The 15,994-nt window shown below is 40.6% G+C and overlaps 1 protein-coding gene across 2 annotated transcripts in view; it reads right to left on the minus strand.

Annotated features, from left to right (window-relative positions):
* BMPER (BMP binding endothelial regulator) overlaps window positions 1–15,994 on the minus strand; it is a 147,745-nt gene that overhangs the window by 43,792 nt on the left and 87,959 nt on the right. For both annotated transcript variants that reach the window (XM_017823599.1, XM_017823603.1), the window contains 2 exons: window positions 8,356–8,685; window positions 1,007–1,343 (listed from right to left, as the gene is read on the minus strand). In XM_017823599.1, coding sequence (XP_017679088.1) covers window positions 1,007–1,343; window positions 8,356–8,685 — 667 coding nt within the window. The remainder of the gene's footprint in view (window positions 1–1,006; window positions 1,344–8,355; window positions 8,686–15,994) is intronic.

Here is a 15,994-nt window from a genome sequence, read left to right on the forward strand (position 1 = left end):
CACTATGAAAGAAGAGGAAAGGCAAGTCTTAAGGGAAATCGAGTCATTTTAGAAAGCTTTTCCTAATAAGTCCAATAGTTTAGCAGATGTGTCCATGTGGGGAAAGCTGGGAGCACAGAGATCAGGCAGCTCCATTTGCCATCATACAACTGTGACTCGGCTTGCTTTTATCTTTTATGTCAGGCAATCAAAAGAAAAGTCAATTTTATTTACTAAGTGAGGGGTAAATAAACTCATGCCAATTGAAGAACAGAAAATATGTCTTTGTGGTTTAGACTGGAAGCATTTTAAAGATAAAAAATCTTAAATAATTCACTCAGACAAGGCTTCTAGATCCTCGTCTTTCTTTCCTCCCAGGGCAGGATGGTATGCATGGAACTTTTGTTAACTCTCTCCTTCCAAACTCCCAACCCAAAAACTACACCATTCAAGAGGCAGTAGTTATATTTAATACCTCTGCTTTAATAAAGTAATTTTCAAAATATTTCTGGGAAGACACAGAATCACAGAATATTCTGAGTTAGAAGGAACCCACAAGGATCATCGAGTCCAACTCTTAAAGCAAATAGCCCAAACAGGGATTGAACCCATGAACTTGGTGTTTTTAGCATGAGCTAATCTCAGGGTCACACTTCCCTAGACCACAAGCAATAGTAATTAAAGTCAGCCTCAACTTTACAACTGACTTCAAAATCACAGTTTACAAAAATGTTCTGAAATCTCTTCCCTCTCTTTCCTCAGTCTCCAAAAGTACTTTTTCTCTAGGTGATCACAACTCTGCCTGCATTTCTCACTGTTGGCTGCTTGGGTCTATTAGCTCAGGACCCTCTTCTTCTGACTCCAGCCTCACAAAACCTCCCCATAATATAACTCTAAGCCTGCATATTAATTCTTAGCAAAAGCAGTTCAGTGCATGTGTTCAAATGCTGCTGAAATTGGGCCAACTGTGTGGTTTTTCTCCTCGCACAGTAACTTAGTATCTCCCTCCAAAGCTAGCCACACTTACCGGTAAAATGTGGTATAATCCACTGTTGAATGACAGCTCTGAAACTCCCATGCTTTGAGTTTCTGGCATTCCCGGTGAGCTCGGAGTTTCACCCTGACTGTCCCATGACAGAGCTCAGGTACAGGTTTTCTCTGCGGGCGGCTGCAGAACTCATTGGACTCCACGCGCCAAGATTCAGCAAAGTCGTCCACATCAAACTTAAAATTCCCATCCCCCCCAATCAGGTCATCTCGCTTGTGCCCGTTGTAATTGCCACACAGACCACAGAGTCTGCCTTTCAGATGTGGTGCAGCCATGACTTCCACAAAACTGTCTCCATCCCATGATATTTCCAAGCCTAATAAAAAGATGAGACAAAAACAAGCACGAACATACACACAAAACAAACAAACAAAAAAAAAAAGAGAAGAAGAAATTGAGGATAACAAACTGCACCTTATGTTTTGTGAAACAGTGTTCATGGGAACCTGAACAAAGCCATTGGCTTTGTTCTGATAATGCTGTTAGATTTCTATATATCTTCCAGTAACTGCCTCTGGCAAGTACAGTGTTTCTTAAATCACAGTCAATTACAGTACACTCATGCCTCTGTTTATTTTTGTTCCTCCTTCCTAATGAATGGGGTTATGCTAAAAAATATCAAGTCAAGACAGAACTATTCTCAACACTGAAAGAGGGCTCTTGCAAAATTCTGCAAATTGAATTTGCTGGGGTAAATTGCTAGCTGATTTCACAGGCAGTTTAGAATTTCAGCCACTGTCATCCATTGCACAGGTCATGGGCATACAAAGGTGTCCATGCCCCATGAGACTGATCCACCAGTGACCACCTTATGGGACACATCCTTTTCTTACCTACAAAGCTGACACTGATCTTTTATTTGGGTGAATACAACTGTTCAAATACAAGTACCTTATTTTGTGGGAGTAAAGAGTTAAAAAGATTACAACAAAGATATGCCAGATGGTCAAAATTGTTGTAAGAAGGCATTCTGAATTGGATTCAAACTGTTCATTCAAAAGGCATAAATTATCAACCTTCTGACATTGTCTACACTCAGAAAGGATGGTAAACATCTAACCTTAATCTAGTGGCTGGGATATAAACCCTTTGCTACAATTTGTTTTACAGGAAGGCTTGGCACTTCTGGTACATCAAAATCAAAATTACTTTCTTTGGCTGACATCCCCTTTAATCTGTCTGTACTCACCTAAAAGCTAGATGTCTAGCATAAGTCAGCTGTCTGGGCCCTCTCTTTGACAGAGAGAAAAAGGCAGCTCCAGATCACAACATGAGTGTCTAATGCAGGGGGAATGAATGAACTACCTCCTGAAGGGCTTTCTGTTTCCAGTGATATTTTAGAGGGCCCAAAGATCAGGTGGAGGCTAAACTTCTCATTTTTACCTGGGTGACTGTAAATTAGATGAATTCCATTTTTTGAGGAGTAAATATGCATCTCATAAGGGAAAACAATTTGGGTATCATATGGGATAAAAACAACACCAAGAATCACTGCTGCTTAACTTCTACCCAAAAATGTTTTTTCTTGTAATTATTTCCAATGTCTCATGCATCCTTCTACTTCACATGCCTGCAGTAATCCTGCATCTGAAGACCACAAATCACTTTGCTGATGTTAATTTACTCTCATGAAGTACCTGTGAGCAGTGATTAGTTAAGGATAAACACAGGACTGTACTTTAAACAGGATAATCCAGATTTTACCCTCTTCTCACTGCCTGGCCAAGAATACCAAGAAGCATCAATCTGCAATGCAGGACCAGGGCTTCACTCCAGCTTTCTTCATTTGCTGTGTGGGCTGGCTTAGCGCCACCCTTTCCTCTTGTAAATCAGTGCTTGTCACTATGTGATCCAAATCCTGCGCTATCCTCATGTAAGTAATTAACATACCAGGGACTCAGTTCAAAGCTGGAACCCTTCCTTTAGCAACACATCCCATTGTCTCCTATGGCAACTCCTACCCAGGCTGCAGAGAAACAGGGTGAGGCTCGAGCAGCAATTATGGCCATGTCACCAGGAGTTTTGGGAACAATTTATTCACCAAGGCGGTGAAGACTGTTCTGCATCACCTGTCACTACAGTCTATTACACCATGTTTTCTTACCACTGTAGGTTAGCAATGATAGCACAAATATGTCCTGAACTGACTATGCTTGAGATCAGTTTTAAATTGTCTAATAAACCCCAGCATGGATGAGACCACAGTGTCCTCCTCCAAAGACACTTTACACCCAGCCAACTGAGAAATTGTGCAAGACTACAACTGCTAATGAGGCCAGCACAGTGGCAAGGGGGAAAGCTGCCTTTTAAGATGCTTCATACATTCATTATCATTGCTGGACAAATTCAGACTCCAGCTGTCTTTGCTTCTGACTATGCTGAACAAAACAAAACACAGCTTGACTTGCAGACACAAGATTAATACTGCCGTGCTGGCATTTAGAAAAAACTTGCCATTAACTTATAAACCAGGATTTCTTCAGACTTGAGAATCATATAAACTTTCTCAAAGTTTAAAGCTTCACGATCCAAATTCTCAGACAGTTCTCTTCAGATAATAACTACAGCTTTTAAGGTGGTGTTCAATTTCTTTCCCCAAACAAGCTCCCTCAGAGCCTGCTCACTATAAACAAAGTCAGAAAAGACTGGCTAATGATTCTATCTTAATTTTCCTTTTATGCCTATTTTTTTGCTCAGGACAAGACTTACTGAAAATACATTAATTAGGAAAGGTTAACTTTAAAATTTTCGAGAATATTTGTGCCCCTTTCATGAGAGTTAAGTTAAACTAATTGTTACATGCTGCTTTTGTAGCCCTGCAACAGGCATGTAGGTATGCAGAGAAAAAATAACATAAAACTATGGCTTTTCATCTCAGCATATAAAAATGCACATTTTTAAACCTAGAGATTCTTATTTTGATTACTGGATTTGATTCAAGAGACACACTGTGTAACTACCACAAAAGGATGTACGTTCCTCTAGCTGGGTACAGTTTAATTACACTTTATTCTGCTGTAATTGCTCAGATGGATGGGTAATTTCTACCTTTGATGAACAGCCTAAGGCTGTCCATAACAGAGCTTATTCCCTTTTGGAGTAACAGGGAAGGGTATTTATTCCCACACACATGATAATTTTGTTGGAGCCTGATCTCACTGTGTAGTGCGTGCCTTCTGTTTGTTCACAAGCAGAAAATTCAGTTAGTTTCTGTAAACCAACAAGAGCTGTGACAGACAGGATTATGCTACAGAGCAATGTTTGAAATGTTCTCCTTAGCAGAGTTTCTTGGTGGCTATAACCCCCTTTCCTTTCCCCTGCTCAAAATGGATGAGTTTCCCATTCGCTTGGACAAGGATCAGAATCTAAGAGATGTGAAGCCAAAGGATGCAACATCTGTCCAATCTGGGGATGTGCAGAAAAGGAATATTCTCTGAGTTACTTTTTAGGGTTTTCCAATTTTCCCCTCTCTTTGAAGGATACTTAATCAACATGTTACTTGATTTTTTAACTTGGCACACTATGTACTCTACTGGATTCAAAAAAAGTCCTGCTAGATTTATGTACATCACACACTGAGTTCCCCAAAATAGGAGCTCTCATCAATTGTTCTGCATGATTTTTCATGGTAAAGGCATCATCAAAGACCGGCAGACCATTCTTCTCTAAAGATTTAGTGCCAAAGTGGTACAGAAAACCTCAGCAAAGTAGCTTCATGCAAAAGATCAGCACAGAAACAACAACAATAAAATGCTTGTGCACTAGAGAGATAGATAAGTAATACCAACCCTGTGAACCTCTACTCTCTGGTCTTTGCAGCACACAAATTTTAGATAAGGACTCAGCACCACTCCAAGTACACCCATGACGAAGTACCTGCCAGTGCAGAGTGCAAGGATTGCTGCTTCATGGCATCCAGGGCTACAGCCGGTGAGGAATTTAGCAACAAAACAGGTTTTCAGTGGAAAATGCCAATTCATCAGAACTGAAATGCTTCAGGGAGACATATCGTATTCAATGAACTTCCAACACAGCACAGGCAAGGCTCCAAGCTGGTTTCCTGCCAGCTCGCCTGGTGGGCTGCCTGGAAGCCTGCATGATCAGGGTATGAAACTCCAGGACTGCCCTGCCATGCACATTGCCCTGTAGCCAGGGACCACAAGGCTTCCTGAAGCTTTGGGCTTCCCTGTTTTATCCAGGACTCAGCTCCCAACTCTGCAAAAGGAAAACCAAAAACCGTGGGAATGCTGGCGGAGCTGTAAGCACCAGACCCGGCATTTCCCAGCCCAATTTTACTTTGAATTTTGCTTCCAGTGCAGTGGTTTTGCTTATTTTTCATTACCTCCTCCCTCCCCCTCTTTTTTTACCCTACACTGGGAAAGCATATATTTTTTTTTAAATCCCCGTTTCCTTTTAAAACAGAGAAAATTCTCCAATTTTTTTCCCCCCAGCACTCAGAATTTCCTGTCGAAAAAAATGTTTGTGTTTAAACCAGTTCTACTCAGCACATTCTTCCTCTCTACAACCTCTCTGCTGCTTGTCCTCTCCCAGCAAAATGGAGTCATGCCGTTCTGCTGCTTTCCAGGCCTTATGTGCTGAGGAAAGGAGGACTTGGCCCAAGGTGCTGCATTCAGTGAGAGAAACCTGATCCTTCTCCATTAAGGGGAGGAATTATTTAGGCTATAATTTGTAGTGATTACACACTGTTTGGTATGTTGTCATATGCCATGTTTGCACTTCCTCTGCCAACACATGGACAAGGATGTGTGTAGTCATTTATTAGGCTTGCACCAGAGACAAACGGAATAGCAGCAGGATTAGCTGTCATTCATCTTCAATTGAAAACCCTTCCTTGGCCTGTGGTTGGCTAATGAAATCCACATCGCCAGAATTCATGGTGTTCAGCTGGCTGCAAAGAAAAACCCTCAAGATGCTTTTAATTAGAAGTTGTGAATAATGGTCAACTTGTGTGCATTTTACAGACAGCCACAAAAATCTGCATTGCCACTTTGAGGAATGAGTCCAGAGCTGGGATCCACATTATGCAGACTTACATTTCCAGGGGCTATATGAACAGGTGTCTAAATTCTCAGCTCAACAGTGGGTGCTAGTGTCCCCCTTGAAAAAAAATTATGCTAGATAATGAGTATGACTATGCGTCATGCCTGTGACCATATCACTCCAAGAAAGATTGGTTTCACTGCTTTCACATGGCATTTAATTGAATTAACAGTAAATAGTATTCTCACTGAAACAGTACTTCACTGTGCAAGTGAAATCTCTCAGGACTACAGTAGTACCTAACACATGCTAATGAGAAAATTTTAAACTTCCCCTCAGTATTTATCTATGCAAGGATACTATAGTTTCAGAACAGTCTACCAAAACAAATGTAAGTCCTCTGGTTCAGAATTTTGACAATTAAAGTATTTTCTAGGACTCAAAAGACCTGAGACTCTGGTATCTCCCTTCCCTGTTTCTAGAAATAAGGTACCAGATTCTGTAAAATTTCTAATTTCCTTTTGCTTCTGGTGCTGTAGACTTCTTATTTGGGCACAAAACAAGCCCAACAAGATGGCACAGAGCAGCAAATTAGGTCTTGGTTTTTAAACCAGGGCCTCCATTTTGCTGGGTAGCCCCGGTGAAATGTTTCTGTACTTTGACAACTTAAACTCATTCCAGCCATTAATAACTATGACTTTGTATAACTGCTGACTTAAACTGCAAAATATGTTGTTGCAATTGTGGAAAAAAACCTGAATGTTATGTTTAAGAACTGATCTCTCCATTCTTATCTGTAAGCATTAAACGATGATGCTGTGTATTGAGTTTGCACGGCAAGATTTTGGTAGTGGAGGGGCTACAGGGGTGACTTCTGTGAGAAGATGCCAGAAGCTTCCCCCATGGAAGCCAATGGGGGTCCGACGGAGCCCATTCGAGCCGGCTCCAAGATGGACCGATTTCAGCTGGCTCCAAGATGGGCTTGGCCAAGGTTGAGCCCTTCAGCAACAGTGGCAGCATCTCAGGTAAAATATTTAAGAAGGGGGAGAAAAGTCCTGTACAACTCCTGTCATAAAGAAGAGTGAGAAAGCATAAGAGAAACAATCTTGCAGTCAGGGGAGAAGGAGGGGGATGAGGTTCTCCAGATGTCACAGCTGAGATTCCCGTGCAGCCCATGGCGACGACCATGGTGAAGCAGCTGTGCCCCTGCAGCCTGTGGAGGATCATGGGGGTCCTCCATGGGGGGTAGAGATCCACCTGCAACCCATGGACGACCCCATGCTGGAGCAGGAGGATGCATGAAGGAGGCTGTGACACTGTGTGAAGCCTATCCTGGAGCAGGCTCCTGGAAGAATCTGTGGACCCATGAAGAGGAGCCCTTGATAGAGCAGGTTTGCTGGTAGGACTCGTGACCCTGTGGCAGACCTACACTGGAGCAGTCTGTTCCTGAAGGACTGCACCCTGTGGAAGGGACCCACACTGGAGCAGTTCATGAAGAACTGCAGCCCATGGGAGGGAGTCACTGGAGAAGTCTGCAGGGAACTATCTCCCGTGGGAGGGACCCCACGCTGGAGTAGGGAATGAGCATGAGTCCTTCCTCTGAGGAGGAAGGAGTGGCAGATACAATGTGTGATGAACTGACTGCACCTCCCATTCCCCATCCCCTTGTGCTACTCAGGGCAGGAGGAGGTAGAGAGAATAAGGAGTAAAGTTAAGCTTGTGAAGAAACAGGGGTGGGGGGAGAAGGTGTTTTGAAGATTTGGTTTAATTTCACATTATCCTACCCAGACTTGATTGGCAATAAATTAAACTAATTTCCCCAAACTCAGTCTCTTTGACAAAAGAGAGAGTAATTGCTGAGTGACCTCTTCCAGTCCTTATCTTAACCCACGAGTCTTTCATTGTATTTTCTCTTCCCTGTCCTGGTGAGGAGGGGAGTGACAGAGTGACTTTTGTGAGCACATCTGGTTGATTTCCAGTGAGGATCGACCCACCACACCCTGCATAAGCCATTTTAAGTTACTGGAAGTGAAAATCATGGCACATTGATCCATTCAGGCAGTTAATTGGCAGCCGCAGAATGAAACACAGCTTAGCAAATATCCTGCAGAGTTCAAACTCATAGCTGGGATCTCTGTCTGCTTGTGGGCTGCGGGAATTTTGAAAGCACTCTGAGTTCCTAAGATCTCTAAAGATTTATGACTATATTTATTACCGCTATCGTGCCTTTTTACTGACTACTGTTCGTGTTGAACTTGAGAAATTCTTCAGGGAGAAAGAAGACACACACACACACACATACACAGACACACACATACTTGCCCTACCTGCTTTGGTTGCCACTTTCAGCAAATAACCATCCAAATCGATCTGAAATTGCGGTGTCTCGCAAGGTAGTGAGATTCGGGTCCCATTCCACTTCACTGTGAGGTGCTGCTGGAGGCTGATTGTGCTTCTGCCCAACACAAGGTCCACTGACTTTGTCCAGGAGAAAGAACGGGTCCGACGGGCATCGTTTTTTACCAGCACCTGAAAGGGCGAGGCAGAGGAGGAGCAGTCTTTTGTCAAAACGTACTGACATGTTCCCTGAAAGTTAAATGTCCGTCCATCAAAAGTGTTGTAGTGAGGGTCTCCAAATACAGTGCAAACTCCAGGCTCTGCAGGTGAGTGAGAAACAAAAGCGCCATATCAGGATCAATCAAAGTCTGAAAAAGGCAGTTGATAAGAACTTAGAGGGTGCTGCTCTCACCTAATCTACCTGCTCTACAGGGCAGATTTTGGCTGACACCCACTAGGAATATACACATCTTTTAAAACCAAAAGCTTCACAGCTTTAGTAGAAGTCTTCCCCAAGGAGGGTGGGAACCAAAGGTCCGTTGATTCCTGAGGCAGCATAGGAAGGTTAACCTGTACCTTTGTCCCTTAAACATATAATAATAATCTACCATCAGAACAGGTTAATACAATGCCTGTGAAATTTTACACATTTCAGTGACTGCCTGAAATTAAAAGCCATCAGACCACTTTAGCAGGACCTAGTTCTGTCCATATTTCACATTTGTACACTTATAAATATTGTACATTTTTTAAACTAGGCGTGTTTACTTTTTTCCCCCAAATCATCTGTAGAAACAGTATCTTTATTCAGTTTTACAAGCTATTGCATATGTTGTTTATACAAACTGACTTGTAGTAGTTATTGGTACCACACTACCAGCAAGAAGTCAGTAGTACATGACTAACATGAAGCAATAACTACCTAAGACCATGGTGTCTCTACCAATTATTTGCATTATTACAAACGGATGTAGATTTCTTATGGATGTTTGCAGCCATACACTGGTTGCAGAAGTCACAGCTCATAGGCAGAATGCTTCCACACTCCTGTTAATGATGCTGAGTTACCCTGCAGCTACCCATCAACTGATTGAATTGCCTCACAATCAAAGATAGCAGTAAATTTATTTTCCTTGCAGCCTTCTGGTATAACAATAGGTTCTAACCACATCTCACTGCTCCTGAGAAGGTGTCTCAAGGCAGAGAAATGCACACTGCTACTGCCAGCTGGACACCCATGGGCTAAGGCTGCTTTTGAAAGATGATGCTTGTTTTAGGGGGAGGACAATCTGACCCAGTAATCAGAGAGCTGTGAGCATCAATTAAAAAAAAATTAAAAAATAATAATAAAGGAGGAGAGAGTAACAGGGAATACAATTTATCCATTGGAGGAAAAAAATGCAAATAAAATGACCTGCCTGAAAAAGCACCTTAAAAAAGGCAAATTCAAATCTACAAAAAAAGAAGGAAACACGAATGTTATGGAGAAGGGGAAGGGAATTCCTTCGGTGGAGTGGAATGCAGTTTTAACTACACAATACACCTTTCTCAGCAGGGTTTTTCAGCCTAGGCAGAGTGTTAGGCTAAAGCAACTATAATCTTTCTGGCGTTTTTCTAGCTGTAAAGTGCACCCAAGGAAACCTACATGGAGACTCAGAAAATGGGACTAAAGGGGAAATATAGGGGAAAATGGGACCAGGAGACATTACCTTTTCCTTCTCCAGCTGCAGTGCAGAATCACCTGTACTTATTCCTGACAGACCTATGCAACCTGCTCTTAAAGAGCAGTAGTAGCAGCAACCCCACAGCCACCTCTGGCAACATGTAGCAGTGTCTGTCTGTTCCTCCTGTGAGAAAGGTCTTCCTAAAGCCTAATTTCAGTCAGTCTTCCCTCACCACACGGTGCAGTGTTACCACAGAGCTGGTACCTTTACCCCTAACTAGCCATATGCATGCTTCTTTAGCTACGACAGTAACTAATCTTGGCATCATTATTACCCCTCTTTACTATGTCTGGCAACTAGGGACCACAAGTTTCAGTTTCTCAAGGACATCATGTTGACAGCTCCATTAGAAGTCAAAATGAACCATATTTGACCAGCACCTCTGGAAAACAGGCCTGACAGACTTTAGGCAGAGCCTGAAAATCAAGAAGAGTGCTTTTAAAAATTTGCACTTCTGTGAGTTTCCTTTTGTTCATTGATACCAATAAGGATGTTAGTAACTGCTTTCCAAAGTTCATTAAAAGATTAATTGATTCTCCATAAATTGGTAGGAACCATACAGCTTTTAATCACCAACGACATTTTTACCAATGGGAAAAAAAATCTACAAATTTTATATGGAGACTATCTGACTTTACCTGTTACTAAATCACATTAACACACTTCTGATTTCCTTATGCACTCATCTAAGTATCTGCATGATGAATATTAAAATATATGACATTACCAGATTCTACTTCAGCTTTTCCATCTCTAATTTTTCTTCTAGTGTAATCACAACTTTTATGAAAACAAGGAAACTATCAACAAAAAAAATCAGCCAAACATCAGTAAAGATTCCAGAGGAAAGAACTGTTTTTGTTTGTGTTTCTAAAGGCCAAGACTGTGCACATTATACATGTTATTAACCAACCTATTGGGAGGGGAAGGCTGATTCCCCACCTAAGCAAGTGGCTAAGGGGCAAGACATGAGAGGAATAAACATAATTTAGAGATGTGCAAGTAAAATTGATGGTACCAATGGGATCCAAAGGAAATATTTATTTTTAATTTCTCATGTGTTATGCAGAGTAATGTTGTTTTATGTTATGTTACATCGTGACACGTCATATGTCAACTTGATGCAATGCAGTTAAAAATGTATTTTGGACTGGATAGCTGAATGTCTGATCCAAATTTCGCTGTTTTCTTTAATAACCAAGGAAATGGAGGAGGGAAAATCCACCTAAAAACAGTCTGAATAATTGATTCTCTGATATCACTGTGTAAAACATTCTTGAAAGGTTTGCTAAAATTGTGGGTTTTAAAAAATAAATCCACACTCTGAAGGAGTGTGTGCGATAACTCAGGCACTGCCAGTAAGAAAAACTGGCTGGCCTAGAAATAAACCTTAAACACCGGGTGTAACAAGACTGCAAAAGACAGTCAACATGAAAAGAGTTCCTGCCATATTTAGCATCTGGGTTGTTGTTTATTTCCTTTTGGGAGAGTTTCAATCACATCATATTTTATAGTTTGCTTCTTTTTTTTTTTCTTTTTTCTTTTTCTTTTTCTTTTTTTTCTTTTTCTTTTTCTTTTTCCTATTTCTTTTCCTCTTTTACCTTTTTGAAACAAACCAGTCTTTCTGCTTGGCAGTTTTTGAAATCTATTGAAAGCACCCATTCTCTTGTTGGACTGTGTGTGACTTGCTCCTCTGTTGGGACATAACAGACGGAGGAGTGTTGCTGCATCACCAATGTTCCCCAGCACTAGAGTATGAAATTTCCCAGCTTATGCTAACAAGACATAACACATGGGTGAAGATCTTTCCCTTTCCTTTGTACAGTAAATTGTTCCCAGCTTATTGATGATACTCCTTGTCCCTACCAGCTGTCTGGGGTAGAGTTAGAAAAGGGCAATTATATATAATACTTCCCCCTAAGGCCTCCCTAGACTCCAATTACTTTTAGTTTAGGGACTTTCTGAGCTAGATGTGATTTCCTCTAATTTAGTAACCTTTGATAGGCTTTTTTTCTGTGAATTTGTCCAGTCTTTCCTTGAACCCAAAAATGTTTTAGCATCCACAACACCCTTGGGCAAAGTAAACAAAGAAACATTGCCTCTTGTTTGTTTTGAACCTGGCAGTCATGATCTTTGATGTCTTCTTTTGCTGCACATGCACATGAATGCAAATATACTTCTCTATCCTAGAAAAGCACAGATTTTTCAATGGAGGGACCCAGAGCTATGTTCAGGAGGCTGTGATTTTCAAAACACCTCAGGCTCTCAACTCTGATTAACCATTATTAGGAGCTGGATGCAAACCCCTTTAGACCTCTTTTGGAAATCTTGCATGTCACTCCCTAATTGGTAATGAAAACTTCCGGCATTCATAGAAGCTTTTGGGAGCTTGGCAGTTTTCACATTTGTTCTTTAAGCAACTAAATACAAACTTCACTCTTTTACATTTGACAATATTAAACTATATGTGTGATGAATGCATTTTTTTCAGCTTCCACCTAAGGCTCTACAGCTTACTTGCAAACTAATAATAGCATTTAGGTGCTAAAGTGAATACTATAGAACTCTTGGCATGCTTTCCTTGCATTTACAAATCATGCCCCCAATTCAAATGAAATAGTTTCTTTCAGTAGAAAAGGTAATGGGGAAGGTAACTGTGGGGCAAGGAGCACCGTTTTTGAAAACACATTTAGCTGTACAAAAAATGAAGCTAAAAAAGCAACAGCATGGAAAAGAACATATTAGCATTTCCCACGTTTTAACATACTCTGAGAAAGAAAAAAAAAGCAATCGCAACCTGTTTTGGCCAATACGGAGGGGTAGAAGTTTGAAAGACCACTCATTTCTAGTAAGTAGTGTGCTGAGTAAAGGCAAGAACCCCTTATTGAAATAAGTGGTTGCCAAAATGTACCTTTCTTCCTTCTACCCAATGCCCCCATTCCCCCAGACAGTATTTAGCCTTTTTAGAAAGGCAAAATATATATACTGCTTGGTGGAGGCCAGACAGACAGTCAGCACACACATCCTGACCAGCCGGAGAGCATGAGCATATTGGCTGAGCAATTAGCACACTTGTAGCTCCAGACCAGCCACAGGATATATTGTCTCTAGCTGGGTTTATTATTTGTTGGGATATAAAGGAAATGGGACACAAATCCATAGGAAACCAGGCTCTGTTAGCTCTGGTGCTCATGGAATAGCTTGTTTTGTTTTTTCAGGAGATCAGAGCAGTCAATTGAAGTCCAAGATGTCCAGATGTCTGGTCACACTCTTCTGGGCTTGTAGGTAGTTAGGAGTGGCCAAGAAAAATATACTTTAAATTATGACTGAAATTGGTTTGGACACTTTCTAAGCAAGGAGAGGGAGGAAAAAATACAAGTTTACCAGTTAAGGGTGTTCTGATTGCACATCTATAATTCAAAAATATCTCAGCTTTTTAAAAATAAAATGAAACTTTGAATGCTATTAGCCCATATGCTGAATTAAGCACTAAATCAAACAGAACACATTATTAACTTCTGAAAACTAGCTACAGAACATGCATAATAGAATTTCATTAGGTTTTCTGTAAAAAATGCATAGCCATAGAGTACTTTCCTCGTAACTACTGCATAGTGCAGCTTGATATAATACACGTTACAAGGTGTGGTGTCAAAAACTCCACAGGAGTCTTTATGGTCTATTTCATAAATAAAATAGCTATTCCAATTTGTCCAAATACATATTTATACAGTAGACCATCACAGCTGAAATGGGAGGTAAATAATGAACAGTATTCCAGTATGAATACACAATTGCAGTCTTTTTGTTGATGTATTTCTCCATGGCAAGGAAATAACACAGGTAATGGGGGCCTATGTAGTCCTTTCATCCCACTACTTGCTCTCACAGGTACCTCCAATGCATAACCCCATTTTTATTTTTTTTTGTTTGCTTTGAAGAATCAGCACTTTTTTTCAGTAATTCTATAAAAACATATAAAAAGGATGCAGGACCAACTGAAAGTACTAACCTTTCACTCCTAAGGCTGGGTCCAAATGCCCTTGAGTTTGCTTTAGCTTCATTGATCATTTTGTCAATTAAAAAACCTGCAGAATGATTTGTAATGAACGAAATTTTCTGCCCCAAAAGAGTCCTTTACTGCAAAATCAATCATGTGTACTGCTAGACCTAGACGACTATAGTTCACTTGGAAAAAACTTCATCTACAAAATCTCATAATGACTTGGGTAAGACTGTGTTAGGATTATTATTGATCATGATTAAAATACATCTACATGGTTTAAGTAGGAGGTTTTCATACTGTGTGCTATAATTTCAGTAAGGTCTATCAATTCTTCTTTGTCAAGAACAAAGACTTAACCTTCACTGCAAATTCCTGTCTTTATCTGAAGTTGAGAGCTGTCTGTTAATATTATTTGAACTCAGGTTTCATGTTTTCTTATTTTTAATATGAAAATGACCTTGGTCTAACATAGGATTACTAATTTATGGAATTGACGTCAGTAGTGATTTTTCTAAATCAAACCCAAAAGAGTACATTTCATTACATTTTTTACAGCAGCATAAACTAAACTGTTGAATTTTCCACTGGTATGACCACTGTGTTTAATTAGTGATAACTGTACACCAGCCATGGAGCTTAAACAGCAACATGCCAAAACTAACTATAGTTAACTTCAGCAACAGTGGACAAAAGAGACTCTCCAGCCCTTAAGGAGATGAGGTGCAAAAAACTACTTTCAAAGTAATCCTTTGATTGTTTGGGGTTTTTTTTTCAGTTTAAAGTGTATCGTGACTGGTTTTGACCCACTTCATAGAAACTGGCTGCTTTTAAACAACACTCAAAGCTCTCCTGTGTACAGCATGTTCTTGTACCTCCCTATGTTGTTTTTACTTTGGAAAATTAATATCTGCTGGACTGCCAGAAATGTTCAGTGTGTTAGTATGTGGAAAGAGGATCAACATGAGTGAGGGAAAGGGCTGTGCACATACACCTTATCTCATCAGAAACTGGCTGAATTAGCAAAGTTCCTAATTACTACCTGAGATTGTGATCATCACTGAAATCCTTATGCCTTTTGCTGGTCTTATGTTGTGATGAGATTTACAGCACTTCTGGTGCAAAGGTGGAATTAGTTCCTTGCATTGTTAAAATGCTAATGTTAAAACAGATAGTGGTAGCCACCACTACTGTATGACAGTGGGTATTTAAGCTCTTTGATTACATTACCCCATGAAAGCTGGAAATGCCCTTTTAATCATAAAAGCTTAGAATCAGCTCTCCCCCAAATACTAAATGGGTCCAGAGTGAGACAAGTCTCAGGACCCCTCTGTTTCATGTGCAGTGGTGGTACAGCCAGTGCAATGCAGACAAGACCCATAAGTCCCTTGTTCCCTTCCCATAAGGGAACAAGGCTGTTTATCCTGAAGGCTTTGGAGAGACCTAAGAGCAGTCTGCCAGAAGGAGGTCACTGGGAAGATGGAGTCAGGCTCTCTACAGATCTGCATGGCTGGAGGACAAGCAACAATGGTCTGCCCTTAATTTCACATTGTGTAATCATGACTATTGCCCCTTATATCATCAAGAAGTTTTGAATTTTCAGGTATCTTTGTTCATAGATGAGTTATTTTTACTTTGAAGAAGTCTGGGTTCTGCCTCCTTCTCCCATGAAACAATTATCACAAGTCATCACTCTGGCAGCATTTCTGAAGGAATCACTATACTGTCTTCTTTTTAACCTCTTACAGTAGAGGGTCTCCTGTGCTTTGAGGGAGTGGCTGGCCCCATTATTTTCCTCCACTCTCATATTACAAAAGAACACATGAGAATGGTTAAGTGAGACTAAAATAAGAAAAGAGATGAGATACAGATCGATAAATCCATGACACTAATGATATGTCA

This window comes from Lepidothrix coronata, unplaced genomic scaffold, assembly GCF_001604755.1.
Source record: "Lepidothrix coronata isolate B3197 unplaced genomic scaffold, Lepidothrix_coronata-1.0 Scaffold3, whole genome shotgun sequence".
NCBI classification, from domain to species: Eukaryota; Metazoa; Chordata; class Aves; order Passeriformes; family Pipridae; genus Lepidothrix; species Lepidothrix coronata.